The sequence below is a fragment of the Callospermophilus lateralis genome, chromosome 1 (assembly GCF_048772815.1).
Source record: "Callospermophilus lateralis isolate mCalLat2 chromosome 1, mCalLat2.hap1, whole genome shotgun sequence".
In the NCBI taxonomy this organism is placed as follows: Eukaryota; Metazoa; Chordata; class Mammalia; order Rodentia; family Sciuridae; genus Callospermophilus; species Callospermophilus lateralis.
Window position 1 is genome coordinate 179,392,777 of NC_135305.1, and position 23,118 is coordinate 179,415,894.

The 23,118-nt window shown below is 35.1% G+C and overlaps 1 protein-coding gene across 1 annotated transcript in view; it reads right to left on the bottom strand.

Annotated features, from left to right (window-relative positions):
• The window catches only part of Erc2 (ELKS/RAB6-interacting/CAST family member 2), an 813,481-nt gene that overhangs the window by 388,328 nt on the left and 402,035 nt on the right, over positions 1-23,118 (bottom strand). The window contains exons 11-13 of the mRNA XM_076856276.1: positions 22,122-22,157; positions 12,349-12,542; positions 6,890-6,901 (exon numbers count right to left, since the gene is read on the bottom strand). Coding sequence (XP_076712391.1) covers positions 6,890-6,901; positions 12,349-12,542; positions 22,122-22,157 — 242 coding nt within the window. The remainder of the gene's footprint in view (positions 1-6,889; positions 6,902-12,348; positions 12,543-22,121; positions 22,158-23,118) is intronic.

A 23,118-nucleotide genomic window follows, 5' to 3' on the forward strand; every position in this document is an offset into this window, starting at 1 on the left:
CCAGTTGCCCAACACCAAAGGCCAATGGACAACTCTGCTGTTACTAAATGTTCCCATTTGAAAAAGGTGGTGGCTGTTTTCATAAAACAGGAATTTTCCCAGGATCTGTTTGCAAATCAATTCTCTGTATAAAATTCTTCTTGCACCCAACATTAAAATATTCATGACTGTGTGTTCATAATTATAGATGGGGTCTTACAAGAAACAGCACATTTCTTGAAAATACTGTGAGAATCAGACTTTGTACCATTTATTGGAGAAAATGTTATAAAGTGCAAATTATTGTACATAGAGTTCTGTAGATACTCTAAAGAGAAATGCTTATATTAACAATATTAAAAAATGCTGAAAGCTAAAATAAAAATATGACTCTCACCACTCTTGTACTGAAAAAAACAAAGTCACACAGACTTTTCAAGGGAAAATTTATTTCTATTTTCAAGCCTCGTTTATAGTCCCCACAATTCAAATTTTGATACAAGAATAATTCTATAGAATTTACTTTATGTTTGCAGGAGCTATAAAGTTTTTTAAAAAAAGACAACTTTTTCCTTATTCTTTAATAAAAACAAATGAACCCATGCAAAAATTTGCCAATTTCAGCCAATTTTTATTTTTGACATTTACTCAGTTTAATATTGTGGCTCAGAGGTCAGGGTTGAAGCTCAGTGGTAGAGTGCTTGCCTAGCATGCATGAGGCACTGGATTCGATCCCTAGCACCACATAAAAATAAAAACAAATAAAATAAAGATATTGTGTCCATCTGTAACTAAAAAATTATATATAGATAGATATAAATAAATTGTGATTCATTTTCACACATATAGTACTCATTTGATTTGAAGTAAAATGAAAGAGTGGCACATATTAAAATCATCAGAATCCCCATAATGAAAATTTCCAAAATCTTTGTTAGATATAAGAATAGTATATTTACTTCAGAGACAGATGCACTTTATCCACTCATTTTTCAATTGGTTCACCCTAAAACATTGTTTTCACAAAAATATGATATTATGCAGTGTGGAAATTCCAAGCACCTTCACCCAATATGGAAGAAAGTCTCGGTCATTAGATTTCCCTACAACTTGAGCTAGTCTTATGGGTAATGAAGTGATAGAATTCACATTTCATAAGAAAAGCCATATAAAGGAAATAAGATATTATTTTTCTAAAAAGTGATTTATAATAATACTGAGAAACTATTTTTTTAAAATTCCTTTTCCCTTCTAAACATTTACAGAAAAGGTTAACATATCTTGAGAGATTTACTATTTGCTGATATTCATCCATATGGTAGTACCAACTGAAAGCCAAGAGGAGTGGAAGAACACAGAAAAGTTTTTTGGGGGTGGGGGGTGGAAACCAGATGGATGAATAACTCTACCAATTTTGGTATCTCTTGTTGGTGGTCCAGGACTTATCAGGCCTACCTGGGATGACCTCTTGATTTTGCTGATGTTGTTGCAATGGATTTGCAAGTTGAGAATGGCTTTACTCATCTCCAAGAAACCTCAGAAACACTGTGCAGAAAAACATTTCAAGTGCAATGCCTTTGTGTTCCTTCAGTCTTCCCCATTTCTGAGGGTACAGAAAGATCAGCAGAGCAGCAGCTCAAGCAAAATCAAAAGGAAAAACAATACGAAGCATAAAGCCCTCGTTCTATAAATCAGAGCTGTCTCAGCAAAACATTAGCCATGGCAAGTTCCACCCAGGCCAGGATTGGAAAGGTGCAAGCACCCACCCCTGGCTCTGCCTCAAAGGTTCAAAACCAATTCTAAATATAGACCCGACTTCATGTTTGTAGGGGCTGTAAATCAGGGAAAACAACTTTTTTTCCATCCCCAATAAAATATCTGCACCCAAAGCAAAATCAGCCAATTTCTGGCTTTCTACCAGTTTTGCTTGGGCATAAAATTTTCTGACACTTCACCAGAAACATCAGCATTAGTATAAGGCAGCTTTAAAGAGGGAAATGGTTTTTGACCTGCGGATAACCCCTTTCACCCTAACAGGAAAGTGGGGGAAAAACCACACCTGAAACCCAGTTTTTCCAGTTATTAGTATAAACAGGACAAATTATTTTTTTTAGTGGTCAAATCCTTCCTTATAGGAAATGTTGGTCTTTGAATTGGCAAGGGGAAGGGTCATATCTGTTTTCCTGCCATATCCCCAACACTGAGTACAGACCCTTCCACAAAGGATTTCAATGAACAATATAGGAAGAAGGGGAAGAGGAAGAAGGAAACAGGAGGGTGGGGGTGATGAGAATAGTTCAGACAGAGATCTGTTCCCCTCTTTTGTGTATGGGGGGGGGGGTTATTTCGCTTGAACTTTCAAGCTGCAGCCTGACAGAAAAGCAATCATCTTTTCTTTGGGCTTCCTTTCTGAAGCTAGGTTTTCTAGCCATTGCTGTCAATTCAAGTCTCCAGAAAGAGCCCACCAGCAACTTTCTCTGGGAACTGAGAATAAGGAAGAAATTAAAGGTAGAAAGTGAGAGATAAAGCTAGAAAAAGTTGTTTCGTTTATCAGTCATCTATTTATCAACATTCAAGAGCAAAACTGGCATCTTTAGAATAGGGCATGACATGCTGCACAGATACAGAGATCAGGCCAGCAGACTGAGGGATGGCCGAGAAGGAGAGATAACACCTGACCCTTGAGAGGCAGGATCTGTACAAGAAAAACCAGGGTAATAGAGAATCTCAGAATGAAAGGAAAGGTTGGTTGCACAGCAGGCAGGATGGTTTTCCCCCAAATACTTCATGGAATATAGTCTATGAACCATATTTACAAAACTGCAGGTTGAACAAAACAGCACAGATTCTTTATTGCAGGTCTTCTCAGGGCTTTTATTGTGTAATCACATTAGGAGTGGCATAAGAACTAATATGTAAAGCAGAAAGATTGACTTTGGGGGAGCCCCCCCCTCCACACACACACACACATTTGTTTACTTACTAGTTGTATTAACCTTAGCAAAATATCCAACTTTCATGAACTCTGGTTTCCTCTTGTCTAATAAAAACTCAGTTGTTATGAGAAGTGAATACTATGTAAAATGTGATCAGTCTAGCGCTGGCACTTAGTTAATATAGTATTTCCTCTTACGCTAAAAATATAACCAGAGATTATTCACAATGATTGCACATTATCATGTTCATTTGAGGCAACAGGTTAAATTATGTTGGAATGATCTGAACCTTGACTTAATCGCTATAAATCATCCAACTGGATCTGGTAAGTACATTTTACCACACTATATAAAATATATTATTGCTATAGATGCTGCTCCTGTTATTATTATCATCATCATGCATCATGAATATAAAATGGAAAATGTCATATGTAGCATTTCTTACATGATTATGGTTTGGTCAGTTTTTTATCAGCTATTTTTTGGAAATGCCAAGTCAGTGTGTAATACCCAGCCTCTCACACAGTAGGTACTCACTATGTATGTGTGGAGGAAATGGGGCAAACAATTGACCCTACCAAATTGCAGGACAGTAAGAGGATGCTCTGGACAAGGTGTTTTTCATTATTTCCTTGGGCAACGGGCCTCTGAGGTCTGGGAGGAGTGACTTCATCTTTTGCTCAAAGAATGAGGGATTGAGAGCACAGTGTTCAACTTTGGGGAAACATCACAAAGAGTTTATTTTCGTAGAAGTGTTTGAAGTGACTCTGTAACAATGAGCTCACGCCTGCTGCCAGGCGCCAGCCATCAGCGTGAGCCTGCTTGCAGGGAAATGCATGAGGCCCATCACCAACCACCCCCTGGGCCCCCACCCATCAGACATGTGATGCACATGTGCGGGGTGGATCCCAGAGGATTTGCCCCAAACAGGGCTCCTTTCTCTCCAAGAAGGGATACTGAGGCCCAAACAAGGAAATGGCTGACCCAAGATCCAGAGTAAACTGGAGGATGGGAGAGCCTGGGAGAGGCCCAAGCCTTCTGGTTTTGTTTGGTTGATTTTCTGGCAGGAGTTCGAACTGAATCCCAGAGGATATTTGTTCTTTAAAAAAAAAAAAAAAAAAAAAGCAACTCAATTCCTGCATTCATTTATGGAGATAACCTCATCTGTCATAAGTCACATGCTAATCTCACAAAGAGTTCCTAGAAGTGAGCAAGCTTCACATCAACCCTCTACCTGATTGCAATGCAGGGATCCTGTTAAACCTCTCCAGCTTCTCACTGTTCTGAGTATAAAGAGATTCTTGACAGAAATGGAATTTACTGAAGTGCAGACTTGAGCAGGTTTAGAATATGACATTTGCATTTTACCAAACCCAATACTTAATACCTGTCCACCTGAATTTAAGAAAGAGAGTACACACAGAGTTTGAAAAGGAAATGAGATCATCTAAGAAAGCTCTTGGAGTGAAGAACTTCCCATGGAGCCCACAGCGCATTAAAAAAAGCCCCAGAATTTTCAAAGTTAAAAACCTCAGATTAGGAGGTGGGAACATGCAGGGCAGGTCACAAATTTCTATTGATGAGAAAGATCACACAAGATTTTTCTATAATCCCTGATATTTGTATATGCATACACACACACACACACACACACACACACACACACACACACACACACATATATATATATATATATATATATGCATAGTATATGTATATATGTGTCTCAACTGTAAGGCATACAAAGAAAGTATATGGGCCAGAGATCCTGGATGCATGCACTCAATTCAGATGTTACGTTTCATTTTATTTTAACTGGTAAAACTGGAAGTGCTTGGGGAAAAAAAAAAGTATAATTAACTGTGGAAACTTGTCAAAGTTCAAGAAAGCTTCCAAGATTCTACAGACTTTTTGTTTCCAGCAGGACAGGGATGCACAATTCCTCTTACAATAAAAATATAACTAGAGATTATTCACAATGATTGCATATTTTCTCTATTATGTTCATTTGAGGCAACAGGTTAAATTATGTTGGAATGATCTGAACCTTGATTTAACCCCTATAGATCATACAGCTGGATCTGGCAAGTATATTTTACCAAACCCATTCAGCACACCCAGCCCTTTTACCCAGAGAACCATTGGTTACACAGAACCCCTACCAGCCTACCCCTGAACTGTACCTTCTGAAAGTCAGAACTTATGTTTATTCACCATAAAATAGGAGAAAACTAAGTACCACCAGCAAAGTTCCTGGTGCATAAGAAACACAGCAGAACATCAATAAAAAACTGAAGGACTAGGTAGGGGGCCTGAGGTATGAGATCAAAAGAGGTACCCGGTCTAAAGGATTTCAATATTGTGAGGTACAGGTTAGCAGCAGCAAAACGAAGGCAAAGGAGAAAGAAAAATAAATAAATAAAAAGCAAAGAGAAAGCTTAAAGCTTTACTAAATGAGTGGATCCAGAACTTGAAGCAAAGGTTTGGATATCATGTGCCCAAGCCTCCTAACTACCTTCCATTATGATGTCTGGATTTCTGCACCAGATTCGGTCTGTTCCAGAAGACATTAGGTTTTTGGTGGGAGTAATTCTGTAGAGCTATGCTTTTAATCTCTAATTAAACCTCTGCTGGTGAAACATTTGAGAGTAGAGTTTCCTTCTGCATGGTGGAGTTCAGGCAGTTCCTGTGGAGTATGCAACACAATATGTAGGAACAGTGGAGAAAAAGTCAAGAACTGTGAGCCACCATGATTGGGAGCCTGTTATGGGACAAAATTGGTCTTTGAGCAGGAGTCCTTGTTTTAAAATTATTTGCTGCCGAAGTAAATGCACTGGTTGGTAGCTTAGGGGATAAGACAGAATAAAAGATACAGACCCTCAAGAGGAGGAAAAAAATATACTGTATCTCTCAAAAAGAGCAACTTTTTGAGAGTAGTCAACAGACTACAAATTTAAGCTTTCTTTTTCTTTATTTTTTTTTTTTTCTGTTTGTTTTGTTTCCATTTCTCTGGATTGCAGGGGACTAATTTCAAGGCCTATGATTCCTACACTCTTCCACTGAGCTACACCCCAAACCTAAGATTTTCTTTTTTTGAAGCCTATAAATAGCTCTAAATCATACAATGAACATCTATTAGTAAACTCATTAATTGAATGATGAAGAAATCATTAACTATTATTGTTAAAACGAAGTCTTCCTGGAGTTAAGGAAAAGGAAATTATTGCATTGAGCCTTTTATATTAGAGAAATCAAATCTGGGATGCATTTTCAAGCAAAACATCCATTTCGCTTCTTAATATCGGGGTACACACATCGTCAACAATGAATCTAGTTTGACATTTGGTTCCATATGCTATGTCCTAGGTAATTAAAGCATATCTTCTGGCTAATAAAAATGAAGTTAAAAAGTTAAAACCAAAACAATGACAGGAAATAACATGTGTGTACAATATGTTACTAACACACTGATAATTTTTTAAAGTGACTTTTAAAAAGTATTATAAATCTTTCAAATCACAGTGATTTATTTAGCGAAAAGTCTGAATGGTTTGCACTATTAAATTTAGCTTTTAATTTGCTGCATCATGGAGGGATCTTTTGTTCCCCCAGGTTAAATTCAGCATCTTGCATTTTGTTTTTCCACAGATTCACACTGTGTCGTCATGCAGATTTCCAAACTGTTCAGGAGGCATGCGTTAGGGAATTATCACGATGGTTTTCTTATTTTATAATCCAGGAATCAAATTTATCAAATAATCCAACAGTGATTTATTTCCTCCTTCTTCTTTGCTTTTCCCACCTATATAGCCTTCTCATAAAATAAACCTTCCAGAGGCATGGGATGGAAATGGGAAAAAAATGTGGTGGTCAGAGGAAAACCATTTCAGAAATGTGTTGTTAAACAAGTGCAAGCAATAAATTGAGCTTAGGAGGGAAAGGCGGTTAGGAGAAAAACTGAAAGTACTGACCTGAAAGTCAAGCTGATTGGAGCAAGGGTGAAAGCAGCAATTTGGAGGATAAGCAGAAAGGAAAAGGGATAGCAAAAGAGAATAAAAGGAAGGAAACATATTAGTTTTAAACATACAGCCAACAGATGTCATATTAGCAGGTTTTATAACCAAACAAAGGACAATAAAGCAACTTTTATCGGATATCACCCCCCAGAAGCCCTGGGCACAAACTGTAAGCTCTTCTATTAACTATCATGCTTAAGAAACTGGTACCTGCTCTTCTAAGTACAATAATAGCAAGCACTGATACCAACCAGAGGTGGTATCAGCATACTTTCTGAAGGGCTAGAGAAAGTTCCTATCTGTGTGAATATAAACTTTTATTATTTGATAAACAGAAATGGTTAATTACTAAGGTGTTAGAACTGGTGGTAAGTAAGCACTAAACTGAGAGAAATTTTTATTTGAACCAGTACGTTGAATAGTTATATACTATGAGATATTTTTCCTTCATCTCTGAAAACCAAAAGGAGCTGAGCAGTTAGGCTTTTAATTCAAAGATTTCCTGCCTAGATGTTCACAGAGTATTCTACCTAGCAATGATCAAGGCTTTGTGAGGAGGGCTGCTGGTGGGGTACCACCTGCCCGTCAGCCTTCCGAGAGAAGGCAGAGTAAATTCCAAATTAAGAGTAATGTTTCTCAGTTGTGAAATGGGGTTCTGACTTCATCAAGGAGAATATCCAGATGCTTAATTTATATGCACAAAAATGTCTAATATGTCCCTCTAATCAATCAAAACAGTAGTCTCTAATGACAAACAAAAATTAAAAGAAAAATGTCACGATCATCTTCCAGGCTCCCTCAGGAACATAGTGAATATTTCTCGTTAATCTATAATATATCCTTTGCCAAAACACAGTGGATAAACACTTTACCAGCTATCTGCTCAGTGGAACCTCACCATTCCACTCTGTTTATAAGTAATTTTAAGCATTTCACATAGGAAGGAAAAACAATAAATCTTTAGGATAAAGCCTATGCTAGAACATTTCAAGTGAAAACAGTATTTGACTAGAATGTTAAAAATCAAAGCTAAAATTCAATATTAAACACATGTGAAAGTGATGATTTGATAATCCTTCATATCTGAGATCTCTCTACAAAGTGTTTTGTGATCATAAATGTACAGTTGATCAAAAATGAGTTAGGTCATGGTGGAGACTTCAGCAATACTGGGCCCACCTGTCATTTCAAATCCTTCAGATCAGAAGTAATTAGGCTAAGGTCCATGGCCAATTTAGGGAATCCTAAACTAAAATAGCAAGCACACATTTTAAGAGTTAGCTGCCTTTTCCAAAGATTCCTAGTTTTCATCAAATTCTCAAAAGCATCCATGACATTCATGGTCCTCCCCAAAAGGTCGTCAGAGATAGTATACAGCCATCTGCCACTTGATTTAAAGAAATTCCTTCAAATACATTAATGAGCATAAGTAGAAATTACTCAGCAAGAAGAGTGTATATCAAAACAAAAAGAACTCTATCAAGTTTCTTCCATGTGCTATGGAACTTTCAGAACACATTATCATACTTTAGAAATAATAACAAAGTTTAAGTTTATGTTTTGAAAAGAGTTCTAAAAGGCATCAAGGAAATTATGTCAGCACATTATTGAGCAAATCAGAAGGAAAAATAATAGTTTCTCTTTCAATTAGATAAGGTTCTGTTAGGCACCTAAAATCATTTCTCAATGTCCAAATGTCTGGCGGCATTAGTACTCCATCCAGATAATTAAGTGGTACCCTGTTTTCCAGTCTGATGGTATGTCTTACGAGAAGAAGCCCTTGGGACCCCGTCACTGCAGGGAGGAATGTGACAGAGGACTCAATTTTGGCATTCCCCATCTTCTAGTCAAACACAGACAAAATCCCCTAACAGATTTAAGATAATTACATGAAAAGTAACCTGACTGATCCTTTCCCATGGGTGGGATGCAAGAAATCCAGTGGCAGTAGGTCTTGTCTGACAGACTCTATTAACTTCTCTCTTTCCCCTAAGGCACCACAGGATTAATTCTGAAACTTTAAATAGAACTCAGAGACCTTGATGGGCACTGATACAGAAGCGCCACATATTTCAGTGTCTCTAAGGTTTAATTAGCTACATGGTTATGATTCTGGCATTGGTGATGAAACAAAACATCAGACTGCTTTTGACCAACTCTCAGGGATATACTCAAGGTCCTCCACCTTCACAGCCTCTAGTCAAAGGCAGAGCTTCCCAACTGGGCTGTCAGAATCAAGTGCAAGAGTTTATAGGCAGAAGTGCATATAGGGACCACACTAGACCAGTATGCACCTTAAAAAGAAGATCTTTAATGATTGATGAAAAATATCATTTGAACAGAATTTAAGAGGTAAATGCCAGCCATCTGCTTTTAGGAACATGTCCATTGTGAGATGATTAGCAGAATAAAAAAAACTGCCCTCAGAGAGAAGCAGGCCAGTATCATTTGAGTTATTCCTAATCCTGTACCTCTTGTTGTATGTGACTGAAGTTTTGTCATATTTTAGAATACAAGTTGCTTTTTAAAAGGCCCTTTCACTCTGGTAGGTCACATTATAAGCCAGAGACCAAAAATTTATTTCAAGTTCAATATTTTGGTTTTCAAAATAACAAACTTAATTGTAAGCCCTTCTCTCAATGACTCCAAAATGGAGATCTATGTCATATTGCTAAGAAATCTTTAGTTCCCAACATTATGAGGTATGAATTTTGTACTTTAAGCCAGCAAATGTAGAAACAACTGCCTGACAACTCAAGGAAGATGTTTTAGTCAGAATACACATGTAGCCCAGCAGATCATGCTTCAGAAAGGCAGGCCAAATCTTCGTCCTCCTTTTCCCAAGATGCTTCCCCTCTAGATCTCCACCCCCGCCTCCCTAGGGGCCTGTGCTGGAGCTGGGGCTCAGACATTTCCCAGACTATGTTCTGCTGCTGGACCCAAGACACGGGCAGGCAGAGACCTGGGACAGAGTCAAGTCCCACCACACGTTTTATGAATTACAGAGCCTGGGAGGCATCAGCTTTAAGGAGAGGCAAAGGCAGAGATAAAGAAAATGTGCAGAAAGTACATAAAGATAAATGCCTGTAAAATCACTGCCACTTTAATGCATTCCATATTGAAGAAATAAAACTGTGAATATTCTTGATGATTTAATGGCAATAGTGTCTAGCTAAGACCTGTTTGCCCAACTAGACAATTAAGGTATTTATATGTAAATGTTTATAGTAGTTAAATCCTTATTTTCAATTACAGTACTGGGGAGCTGGTTTAATAAAGAAAAATGCCTTCTGAACATGGGGCACATCACTTTCCTTCATGAAAACTAATAAAGGAGAGGCAGATCTCTTGTGGTTGCCCTGCAATGCCTGCTCAGGAAGGGCTCTCAGTAGGTTGCTTGGCACTACTGGATTCGTTTCTCCATTTTGGCCCATTGGTGGAAGGGATTGTTCTCAGTATCTCCTCTGTTGTTCCTGGGTTCAAATCCCGATTTTGAACCTTACAAGTTCTGCAATCTTTAAGAAAGTTACTTAATCTGTATATGTCATAATTTCTCATCTATGAGACGGAGATCGTGATAGTTTCTGTGTTATGGGTAAGATTAAATGTATACCATATTGCAGCTTAAGTGCTTAGCAGACTATCTGGCTCACTAAGCATAAAATATACTGACTCTATCATTATGATTATAATTGCTTTTTTAAATACTATTGGTATTATTATCTAGGATATCTGCCATAGGGCTCACTGCTTCGCAGAGCAGTGGACGAGAAGTCAGTCCAGAAACATAATGTTATAACTATAATGTTATAGTTTCTCATCTTTCTGACCATGGGATCAATCTCCAGAAGGTCACTCAACTTTTTGAGGTCTTCCTTTTCTCACCAATAAAAAAGACACAGACATAACTTCCCTGTGATCTCATGGTAGCTGTTTTAGAAAAACTGTGGCCCTGAAATATAATTTCAAAATAGTCATGTAGATAGATAGATATATCTAAAATCAACAGTGTCCCCAGCTTTTTAAGAATCAGTAGACTGGCAGAACATTCCCACATTTTTAAATTAAAACAGAATCCTTAAGAACTTTATTTGTATGGTGGCCTCAGGATGAAAGAGGTTCTTGCCTTCCTTACTAAGATTGGTCACACTGAACCAAAATTACCTGATCATCATTAAACTCCGGCTAAGGGTATTGAAAGAAATTATTAAATAATTTAATATTTGAAAAAGTTGTTGAAATTTTATTGCAAATAGCCTATACATTAAGTACAGACCCACTTAATACTAAATATTTTTTTAGCATTCAACTGTTAATAATAATGATATAAACATCATTTCATCCTCTTACACGGGGACTAGGTGCTTGCAAAGCATAACACATCTTAAAAGGCTATTAGAGATTCATTTCCAAAAAGATTCAAGGCCACACAGCTAGCATAAAGCCAACACAAAATATGAACCCTGGTCTTTCTTTTGCTAAAGTCCATCATCTTTCTGCAAGGCCACAAAGAGCTATTTTGCATATATCTTGAAGTCCTTTAGGGCCTCACAAGTGTCTTGATCAGACCTGGCAAACATTCACTGATTTATTCAAACTTTGTTGATCTCTTCCATATGGACTGAATCTAAGAAAGACAAATTCTGCCTTATTGCTGAACCAATGAGAAATCCTTAGAGGTTATGGAGTTACGTAAGATTATTCAGAAAGTTCTTCCCATATATGAAATATAGGAAAAAGCATTGATAGGAAGCTTATTTTTAGAGATCCCACTACACATGAATATAATATGGATATGATTTATCTGAAAATCTAAATACTCTGGAACCCTGATACAACCCTCCTTGTGTTCAGACAAAATTTGCTATCGTGTAGGCCCTATTCAAGCATATTTATTTTCCAAGTGCTATAAGATCCTCTCAAAAGATAAATCTCAAGGATGAAATTGTTGTAATGTGCCAAAAGACATCCAAAAGATATCAGCTCCCTTCCCTTCCTCCTATCTTGAGTGAAGAATTCCCAACTGTATTCTTCCATATTCTTTTGCTCAAGACAAACCATACACCACAAATACTCATCTTTAATGGGAAAGAACAGAGGTTTCAGGTAGTCAAATTTTTATGTACACTGCTGGCACAAATGCTAGAACAGACAAACATCACTCAAGAAAGGCAACCACTATTTCTTTAAACACTGAAGTACATAATCCTTCAAAAGATAAGCCAATTACTTTCTTGGTATCCCATAGAAACAACATCATCTCTTATCATGCCATATTTCTTGTATATAACATGTTTCCAACTTGTAATCCGAGCATGCAAATGTGCATTCTAAATCTAACCACAACCTGAAATGGACAACCAAGTCATCAGTGCTCACTCAGCACTGACAGTTCACATGTCTGTAAAACTTACCTCTCAAGTTCTGCGATCTTCTTGTCCTTGTCATTCTTTTCATTTTCCACCTCTTTGAGGATCTCCAGCAACCGGTCCACTTCGGCTTGGGCCTTGCCACACTCATCACGGTAGTAAGATGCCTCTTTATCAAGCTGTTTTAGTCGGTCTGCAAACTCAGGGTTCATCCTGGAGTCATCTTCAATATTATGTGCCTTCAACATTACATTTTTAAAGAATGTAGTTAAGACAACAATTTGTAACAGTAGATATTGTAGCCACCAATGGCCCAGAAATTAACTTTAGAGACAAAATAACCAACAAGAGTTATGGGTATTCTGTCAGTGAGAAGGCAAAATGAGAATATCACACATTTCCAGTTACCTTAGAAAATGTTGATTTAAAATTATGTTAGTTTCAAATAGGGAATTCCTTTCTTTATTGATATTTTGGTCCATTAAAAGGTACCACTTTGGGCTTTTCTTTCCACTAAAAAGTGGGGCATAGGTGGGTTTAGAGACTCTGGTGTCTTCACTACTGCTCATTTGGCAAGCAGAACCAAGACAATTCAATTTCTCACATTTCCAATGCAGAGAACTTAAGCAGCACATATTAAACATATTAAGTTGTTTTCCAAGATCCATCAAGGGCCTATGTAGAGCCAGGTAACATAGAAGAGACTGGTTGACTGGTCTTTGAGCACATCGCCCTACTGAGAAATCTCAGCAGAAGATGTAGTTCGGAAGGAAGACTCAGATGTAAGGCAAGGGCTTTCCAGCCAACAGTCATACCCATAAATTCTTGTTCCTTGAATAAACTTAACCTAAACATGAGGAAGATGAGAGCTAATTCATGAACAAGCACACAGACAAGAATCTGCAAACACATGCATGGGTGGGTGGTAGCTTTACACATAAGAACATACACGGGCAACAACAGAGCAACAACACTGCAGAATAATTTGCAGCCAAAGTATTTGTGGTCTTCTGTGTGTGACTGCATTGTGGCTTTTTTTTTTTCCCAAAATAAACTTTTGGCTGAAATATTCCCAGACAGATGGAAATAACACTGCACTGCAATGTTTTGCCTACCCCTTGTTTCCCATTATTCCTAATTGACTTCTTCAAAGAGCAGGCAGGGAAAAAACAAGTAGTTTAACAACAGTGCACATTCAACATAGAAAGTTCAGAGGAGTCATATCTGTATGGATCTCCAAAATCCACATATGAAGCAATAAAATATTAATTTATTAAGATTTCAGTTGTTCTGCTGTTTTGCTACATAGAGCAGATGTTCATTGGACTTTACTGCACGTTTTCTTTTGTTTAATTTCAGGGAAAAAACAAGGCAAGCAAGCTACAGCTATTGTGGGTCCAATGAATCATGCATGTTAGGAAAATTAATACTAATACTACTGTTAGAGGGTTGACAGTCTTTGCAATGATTTAGTAGAAAAAATTCAAAAATTAGTATAAATAAAATAAATTTCATACTTATGACAAAATAATCATTTTAAAATAATAATTTTGCATGTAACATATTATTTAAGCATGAGGATAAAAGGGGAATAATTTGCTTTCATGTTCTTTCATCTAAGATTTCCTTATTTAAGAAATAGACTCAACTTCAAAGAACTTGGGAAAAAATATCAATTCAACATACTATCAGGTACCAGTTAACTCCTTTTTACCAACATATCTCCGAAGATATTTATTTTTATTTAGTACTCACTCAGGATTTCATTATAGTAGATTATTAAACTTTTTCATTATAATTAAAATAGTCTGAAAGATAAATCTGAGCTAATATACCTTCAGGATTTTATTCATCAAATAATTTTATTTTAAATTGAAGTAATAGATATTCAAATTCTCTAATCTCCATTTTTAAAATGTAGATATTCTGTTTTTAAAATAAAGTAACTACTCCACACACCTACTTCTATTTGTGAAAAATAAAAATCAACTCATTAATTCTGTGACAGAAAAACATTAAAAATATGCAGTTTCTAAAAAACTAAGAAGTAAAATCTTCACATTAGCCTCTTTCATTTTTATCCTGTTACCATTATTCTACGGCAGCTAAAAACCTTCTCCTGAGATTTCTTAAACTATCCAAACCAAGGACATTGAGATCTTTAAAAAGCATTAATTAATTAATGAGCAAGTAGAAGCATTCAAAACAAATGAATAAACATATTTTAATTGCCTGTTTCTGTCTAGAGTCAAAATTTCTTTCCCAATTCTGATTTTTAAAGATTCACAATGAGCTAGCAGTTAACAACTGTGGTTTATCTGGGTTGTCTTTATTCTTTGATTATCATCATTAATTGGAATAAGTGGGTACAGGATTACTAGTTGAGACCTAGATTCTAAATCTAACACTGTGTCTAATGTCTATAGGAAATAAATTAACCTTTCTAAAGACAGTAAAAACTACAAAATAAGGAACATGGGGAAGGTATTATTCATTTGCATTTTTATCATTATTATAATATGCATCCCAGAAACAGCTAAGTAAATAGGTTTATTGAATTTTCATCACCAAAATACTATGGGCTTCTTTAAAAAGCTTCCCTGGTAGGTTTTCAAAGAAAGCACAGCCTGCCAGCTGCTAGTGTAGGTATGTAAGCACAAGTCTTTTTCTTAAATCCTTGAGGAGGATACCCCCATGCCAGTTTTCAACCCTGAGTGGAATTAGATGGGTTCACAGTCTTTTCAACTCAGTAAGGAGGTATGGTTAAAGGACTCATGGGATGTTGAGAGATACAGAAAACTGGGGTGGGGTGGGGGTATACTAGACTATAGCTCTCCTGACCTCATGTGATGTTGAATTAAGTCATATTATTAAAATAAAGCCCATAGCCAAGTTTATAGCTGGCTTGGTATCTGTTAGATAATACTTGCATGTGCTAATGATTCTTCCTTTTAAAAAGAATAGACAAGACTCAATAATATCTGTGAGTTAAATATCTCTTTCTGTTTTTACTGTCAGGTTAATATCTACTGACTCAAGGAAAAAAAATTAAGTCAAATTACCTTCAATTTTGATGCTAGAATTCTTAGAAGGACTTTTAGATAAATGTGTAAATAGATAACTTTAAAACGTGATTATGTTAAAAGAAAGGTTTTAAAAGAGCTATATAAAGAGCTGCTTCTTGAGTCACATGAAAACAATGAAAGAGCTTCCCTTGATTGGGAAGGCTGGTGGAGTCCCTGATCATCCTAAATATTGGACGCAGATATCCCCAAAGAATTTATAACTGTTAGTAAAGATAATCAGCTCTATTCAATGTAAATCACAAATTTTCAAAGGATAGGCTGAAAGTTTTAACATGGGTGTCTTATACTCAGATCCACAGACACAGGGGTGATACTATACTGAAAAATAAATAAAGGAAGAAACTGAGTTTATAAAAACAATGCTATCTTCAAAATTCTAAGGCCAGAATAAGCTCTAAAAATGGAAGGAAGCACTTTATTTATATTTAGGAAATATTCTTTTCAAATGATGAGTTCTTTAATCTGGACTGGCTGACCCTGATACGGATCAAAGTAGGTAACAGATTTACCCTAACATACCCTAGATACTGTGTCAGGTGTTGGGGAGGAGACTTATGACTTATTTCAATAAATCATTTCCACAAGAAATTCTTACCATGGCATGATTCTGACCTATGCAAGATTTAAATTGAAAATGTCCAGTAATTATTTCCTCTTAGGGATCTGTTGGTTTGAATTTAGCTCCCCCACATGGGAAGCACTTGCCTGTTTCATTATTCTAAGGCACATCAACTTTGTTCCCTCTTGATAATCCATATTGATGTGTATTTTCTGCCTCAAAATATTTATTAAAACTTATAGAATAACACTTAAACATTTTTTTAGAAACACACAGAAAATTGGGAACTGGCATTATAGAAATTTCTGTATTGTATATTAGATCAGTAAGATTTTGGGGACTCCAGATTATGTCTCTTGTATTTCCATATGTAGGAAAATTTCCCCACAAATGGGAAAATCAAAACAAAGTTTTTGCCTCACTGATATGGGCAAGTCTCAGCATTTTGATGTGAATGACTTTGAAAGCCTGGATCAAGAATAAAGAGGAATCTAGTCAAGACTTGGGATGAATAGCATTACAATACCTAACAGTTATTTTAATTAAAGAAATTAGAATTGTTTCAGGGGAAAAAAAAGAAGAAAAATTCAGATTAATACTCTATCTAAATCAAACTAAAGCAAAAAGCCGCTAAAGCCAAAGCTGGAGGCTGACAGGTATCCAAATCACACATCCCAACTTTATTTGAACTTAATCTTATAAAGGTTGATCACTGATTATTTTTAGTAAAATACTAGTTCATCATTCCAGATGCCTAGGAAGGAAAGCATTAACTTTGGTCCAAAAAACCTGCTGTGAAACAAGGCAGGGAATATTCAATTATAATATTATATAACATTCTCCCTTTGAAATGAGTCTTAACAATTTTAATAAAAAATCATTTCCCTCAAAATAAGCAAATGATTAGTCATGAACATAAAATACAAGCAGAATGTTAACTAATTAATCTGTTGATTTTTCATCCCTGCTGCTTCTGGGTTTTAGCAATAACTTGATAAATTCATGTACTATAAAAATATGATTCTCTACTCCGGCGCTTTGCTGGTTTAGAGTCCGTTGACAGCGCTTTAACATTCCTTTCATATCTTAACAGCAGAACAGGGCATATAAACTATTTCAAACATTATACTCAATTTTAATATTCTAAACGAGTACCAATCTTCACTTAATTCTAAGTTATGAACAAAATATTAACTTATTAAAATAAAGTTTCTAAGGGGGAGATAGAACTAAAACATGTTATAAAATTTAAATTTCATTTGAATACAATAAATCAATACTAGGCATAATAAATGAGCCTAAGTAATAAATTTTGAAACTAATGATGAAATACATTGAAATCTTGTACTTCCTAGTTTTATGGGAAATTACTCTTTCACAATTCAAGCTAACTACATCCAGTATATTTAAAATTTTTATGTTAAAACAACTATACCAAATAGAGATTTTTTTCATAGAGGAAACAAATTATATATATATAACAAATACTCCAAATACTTTTTCTCATGTCAAACCCCCCAAAAAAATAACCAATTATATGCTTTATATACAGTAAGACTTCCCAACCAAAATATAATTATTAATGTGGTTCCTGTTAACTTTGGAATTTCCTAAAATTAGCAATGTAAAAGAACCAAAGTTCTTTTTTGAAGTCCTATGTTTCAGAACATCCAGTGAGTGTTCCTGTGTTGGCACATGCAGTATGTATTCACTGAGCTATCTCTTAAATAGCTATAATCTTCCATTATGTCAGGGAATATTAGTCTAAGAATAAATCAAATAGTTTTCAGAAATAAGCTAAAAATATCATAAAAAGAAAGCACTAAGCCTAAACAATCACTGTGACAGCATTTGTAATTCAGCCCACTATGCTCCTGGGATCACATAGTCCTATGATGATACATAATTCAGGAAGACCTCACTGAACACTGACAAGACTTTTTTTCTTTCTCTGGAATGGAAAAATGCTTGATTTTTGTCTTATAAAACATGATCCCTGCAAAAGATATGTTCAGAAGAGACGGGATTTCAAATAGCTAGTAATTAGGTGAGGGTCAAAGGGGAGGCTCCTGTATTGGGATCATCAGGCCAGTCTCAAGGGTACCCCCAGCAGTACCAAGCCCAGTATCATACAGTAACGAGGATATTATACAAGCACTAAGTTGAGGGGTCTAGAAACTCTAAAGATTTACTTAAAATTTTAGGAACAAATCCTAGATACCATCATTGAGCACAATACTAGGAGGGCTACAGCAAAGAAGGTATTTGAGCCTGATGAAAAAACCATATTATTTGTCTAAAATTAAGAACCAAGGGAAGAAAAAGGACTCAACTGAAGATACCCTGCACAGTGTTTCACAATGACAAGACAAAACTCCTCCAGGAGCAAAGATTAGTAGTTCAGCTACAGAAGGATTATCATTATAAGAAAGAGTCAGGATACAAAGGCAAAATTTTAGAAATGGCATCAGAGTATCACTCAGTACAATGGACTGATTGGAATAAAGAAGAAAAAAAGTAAATGGTTTATTTCTATTCTATGGGGAAAAAATACATGTGGGAGGACTTCAAAGCTTAATCCTTGTTTACTCTGATTGAGTATAGACTGATAGACCTAGAGATGACTGTAACTTTATCTTATGTAGCAAAAACAATGAGTATAATTCACCAAAAAATGTAAAGGATGGCCATGGTCAAAATAAACATACAAAATAAATAAAAGACATTTCCTTGATACCAATAACTGGTTAGAAAATATAAGAAAGACAGCATTCAAATAACAACTTTAAAAATTATAAATGTAGAACTGCTTCAGACTATTTATTAAAAAACCCACAGTCCTATAATAGAAATATGTCAAAACTTTACTATGAAAAAACACTGAAATGAATAAAAATTGTATCAAGTTTATAAATGGAAAAAAATAAAACTGGAAATATATTGATCATTCTAAAGTCACTGTTTAGAATGAATGTAATTTAGATTAAGGTAATCACCAGTTGTGCTATTAAATTGATAAAGTGACCCTGAAATTCACCTGGAAAAGATAGAAAATTATAAGATAAGTACCTTAAAACAAACAAATGAAACTTAAAAAAAAAAGACAAAATGAAAAGCAAAAAGAATTAAGGTGAATCTCAAAGCCACAATAGTTAAAATTTTGAAGAACAGCCCAGAAACTAAGCCATTTATCCATGAGAGCTCAGTATACAATAAAGTATATCAAGATTAGTGGATAAAGAATGAATTATTTGACAAACAGTGGTAGGATATTGGTTGATAATTTAGAAAAATATAGTTAGAACCTCACTTCTCATAATGAATCAAAATAAATTAATAAGGGGTAAAGGAGTTAAATTTATGTAAAACATAACAATGCAAAAAATTTAAATTCAGCTCACAAATAAAACTGGAAAATGACTTCAAAGAATAAGAGCAATGAGAATATCCTAAATAGAAACACAGGTTGAGAACCTAAAAATAGTTCTATGTGTTTTTAAAAAAGAAATTTTTTAATTAAATAAAATTTCCACAAATCTGACAAAATTTCTATATAAGCCACAGCATACTCCATATAAACTGATGAATAAACCAGGATACTCAAAGGGAAATGCTTAAATGACTTAAACAATTTACAGAAAGTAGAATATTAAGAAAATATACTTAAAATCCTAACTTTCATTAATAATTAAAGATAGGAGAGTTAGAAAGAAAAAATTTCTACCTGAGCATTTTTCAAAGTTATGGAAAATGACAATTCTCAGTAGTGGCCAGGGTGTGACCAAAAGGCCACATTTAACCAGTGCTTAAAGAAGTGTGCCTTGGCAGAATTTCTCTGAGTTCCTGCAATACAGAAGGAACTATGGTGAGTTTTTTAAAATATTGGCCCAGAAATTTATTCTATGAGGAAAAAAAAGTGTGGAGAAATTGATAAAGTTTTCTTCAGAGCATTATTTATACTACTAGCAAACCAAAAATGAAAAGAGGGAAGAAATGATCAACATTAATATAAATAACATAGAACAGTAAACACCATTGAAAGGACATTTTGGAAGAATAGTTAATGATATGAAAAATTTCTAATGATATGCAGTTTTTTAAAAATAGGATATAAAATGGAATAATCACTTTAACACAACTTCATAAAAAGAAATAAAATGTTAGGTAAGAAAAAGAAAGATAAAGGAGAAAGGAGAAGGAAGGCAAAAAGAGAAGTAAGAAGAAAGAAGAAAGCAAGAAAAGAGGAAGATAAAGAACAGAAGAGAACAGTAACAGCAAAAAAATTCCTGGGCAGGGAGCAACCCAAATGTTCCTAGTGATTATCTCTATGCACTGAGACATCCTGTTATTTTTTTTTCTATATCCTTCTATACTTTACAAATTCTGTACTGTGGACATATATTATTTTTATTACTAGGGAAAACATAGTCATTTTTTAAAAGACTATTAAGGAGAGAAAATCCATCATGGTCTGTTCCTATCAGTCCAAAAAAGAATTGGATCCTGAGAATATCTGTAGGCAAAGGGAGTTAAAATAATGAGGGTTGGCTATATTCCCAGGATGCCAAACCAACGGGCTAGCTTAATTAACTTGGGGAGGAAAGTCAGTCAATGATTTTTGAATTAGTCACTGAAAAGACTAAAAAGTTTGCTTATGTATACTGAAGAAGATCACTGGGGCTGAAGTGAAGGAGAAGCTGATGATGTTTGTGATCAATATTTCTAAAAATGGCCTAAAAGTTAACTGAGTTGTGTCTTTGATCCTACCTATCCAGACAGGGATATGAACTCCTGCTATGGTTGTGGTAAATTTTCACTGCTGTAGAAACAAAGCCATCCCCATCTGTCCTTTATACCTCCCACAATTATGAAATACTTAGGTTTTTTTCCTGTCCCTAACAAGTGGGTATGAAATAATTTCAGCAGGATTACTTCATACCCTTTTAAAATAATCTTTAAAAAAAAGAAAAAAGAACATGCATTTTTCCCAGGGTGTGTTTTCAAGCTTAAAGATATTCCAACCTTATTTGTCTTTCTTCACCTCTCTACTGTCTTCAGCCTGCTTATTAACACTTCCATTCAAGTGCTAAGGGAAAGGAAACCTGGATTGTTTTTGCTTACTCTGCTAAAATCCATGCTTGGGAAATAGTTAATAAAGATGCTCCTACAGGGCTTTAGGAATTCTGTTTGCAAAAATAAAATTGGTTGTAAAGAATGAAGGGTGGAGGATGAATCTAATTAAGTACACCCGAATATCTTGCACATCAAGCTAAATGTATCCTGGAGCATGCTTAACAAAAAGTCTTTAGCTAACTTTGTTTCCTTTATCCATCCTATTACTTTTTTCCCATGATGGAAATTTATAAATAGGAGATAATTAGAATGCATGATAGTTCAGATCATATTTGCCAAATGATAAATTCTAGCCACCTTTAGAAACATTTCTCCCAGTAAGCCAACTTGAGACAAAAAAGAAAAAAAAAAAAACTTCTTTTTAAAAAATAAAGAAACAAACTGTTTCACATAAATATACACATCATTAGGATAAAAAAAAATAGTGGTGGCATCTGGACCATGTTATAAATTTTTTTACTAGTTACCTGATTTTTGTACTCTGAGAAGCTATAAGGAGAACTGCTATTATCTGTTATTAGGATACTATATTATGGTTTGCCCCAATCAAATGACATGTTTTAAAAACATGTCTTACAAAACCCACAATAATGTTATATATTTACTAATCTCAAAGAGGTTTTTACTGTTAAATCTAAATTTAATGTCTATCTCATCAACACAACATACATTGAGTTTTTGCTATTTTACAAATGCTATTCCTTTTGACATAGATTAGTCTGTGTCCAAAGGATCTGAGGATGAATTTCATGAGTGTAAATCTTTAGCTGACTTCTGTTTTTCTACAGAAAAATAGATTTGAAATTAAGAAGAAGCTAGTATCAGAGCTAGGAGTATTTCCTTGAGTTCTTAATTTTTTTTTTTAATTTAAAAAGAAATGACAATGGCCTCCGCACAAGTCATTTCTTTTTGATAGAAAGGAAATGAGAAGGGACTAATAAATATTTTTGAAGCCTCCCCAGTATGGCACTTTGTGACATGTGATCAGTGGATCCTCATGCTTTGATATGTTACAGCGGGAACTTTCAGAAATGACTTACTGGGTTGTACATCTGATTGAACAACTGCTCAGCTTGCTACATTGCAAAGTTGGGGAGGCATTGAAGCACAGACAGGGAAAGAAGGAAAGATCCAGAAAAACAACATTAGCTCAACAAATCCAGTGCATTCGCACAGACGAACTGGTCGTTAAAAAAGAAGAAATTTCAGTTTCTAAACATTCCACAGTGAAAGTGAGAGGCTCTAGGGAAATACAAATGTTGATTTTGGCTCCGATAAAAGAATAGCTGGAATAAGAAATGTAAGGTTTGTATTACTTTCCCTTTCTCAAGTTAAATAACCCATGAAATAAAGAAAGCTGTCCACTTTTGATGATACATGAAGTGCGGGCCTCCAGCAATGAATCAGAAGAAGTACTTTTGGCCAAGCCCACAATTTATTACCTGAACTTCAAAGATGGTAATAATAAAAGATTAATTAAATCTTATCATTGAATTTATAGCTCTTCTTTTATACCAACACAAGCTTGAATTTTCTATTCAGTCTAACTCCAGAAAAATCCAGATTAGCAAATGGCAGGTTAGCAATAGCAAAATATCAGTAAAGAAAACATTATCAGATTAACTTAAATGGAGAAAGAAAAAAAATTAAGTCAGTAAGATAACAAAAGAGACCTACAATACAGTATTATCCATTGCCCATTACCAGTTTCTACTGTTAGTTTAGAATTAAGAAATAAATACTTTTCAAATATATCCTGTTATGTTCCAAGTACTTTAGAACCTGTAATGGTCTCCTGTCAATTTTGGGCAGATTTAGGTTTCTGGATTTAAATGTACTGAATATTATTTTAAATAGCACCCTCCAGCGATATTTCTTAAATACCTGTACCAATAATTTGGGGCTAGATAATCAAGATGTAGAAGGTGAAATATTATGGAAACTCTTATTTTGCTTTAAGCTGAGATATGCCTTTTTATGAGCCAGATTCCTGTTCCTTCAACTTGAATAAATAAATAATGATTTTATCATGGTTTT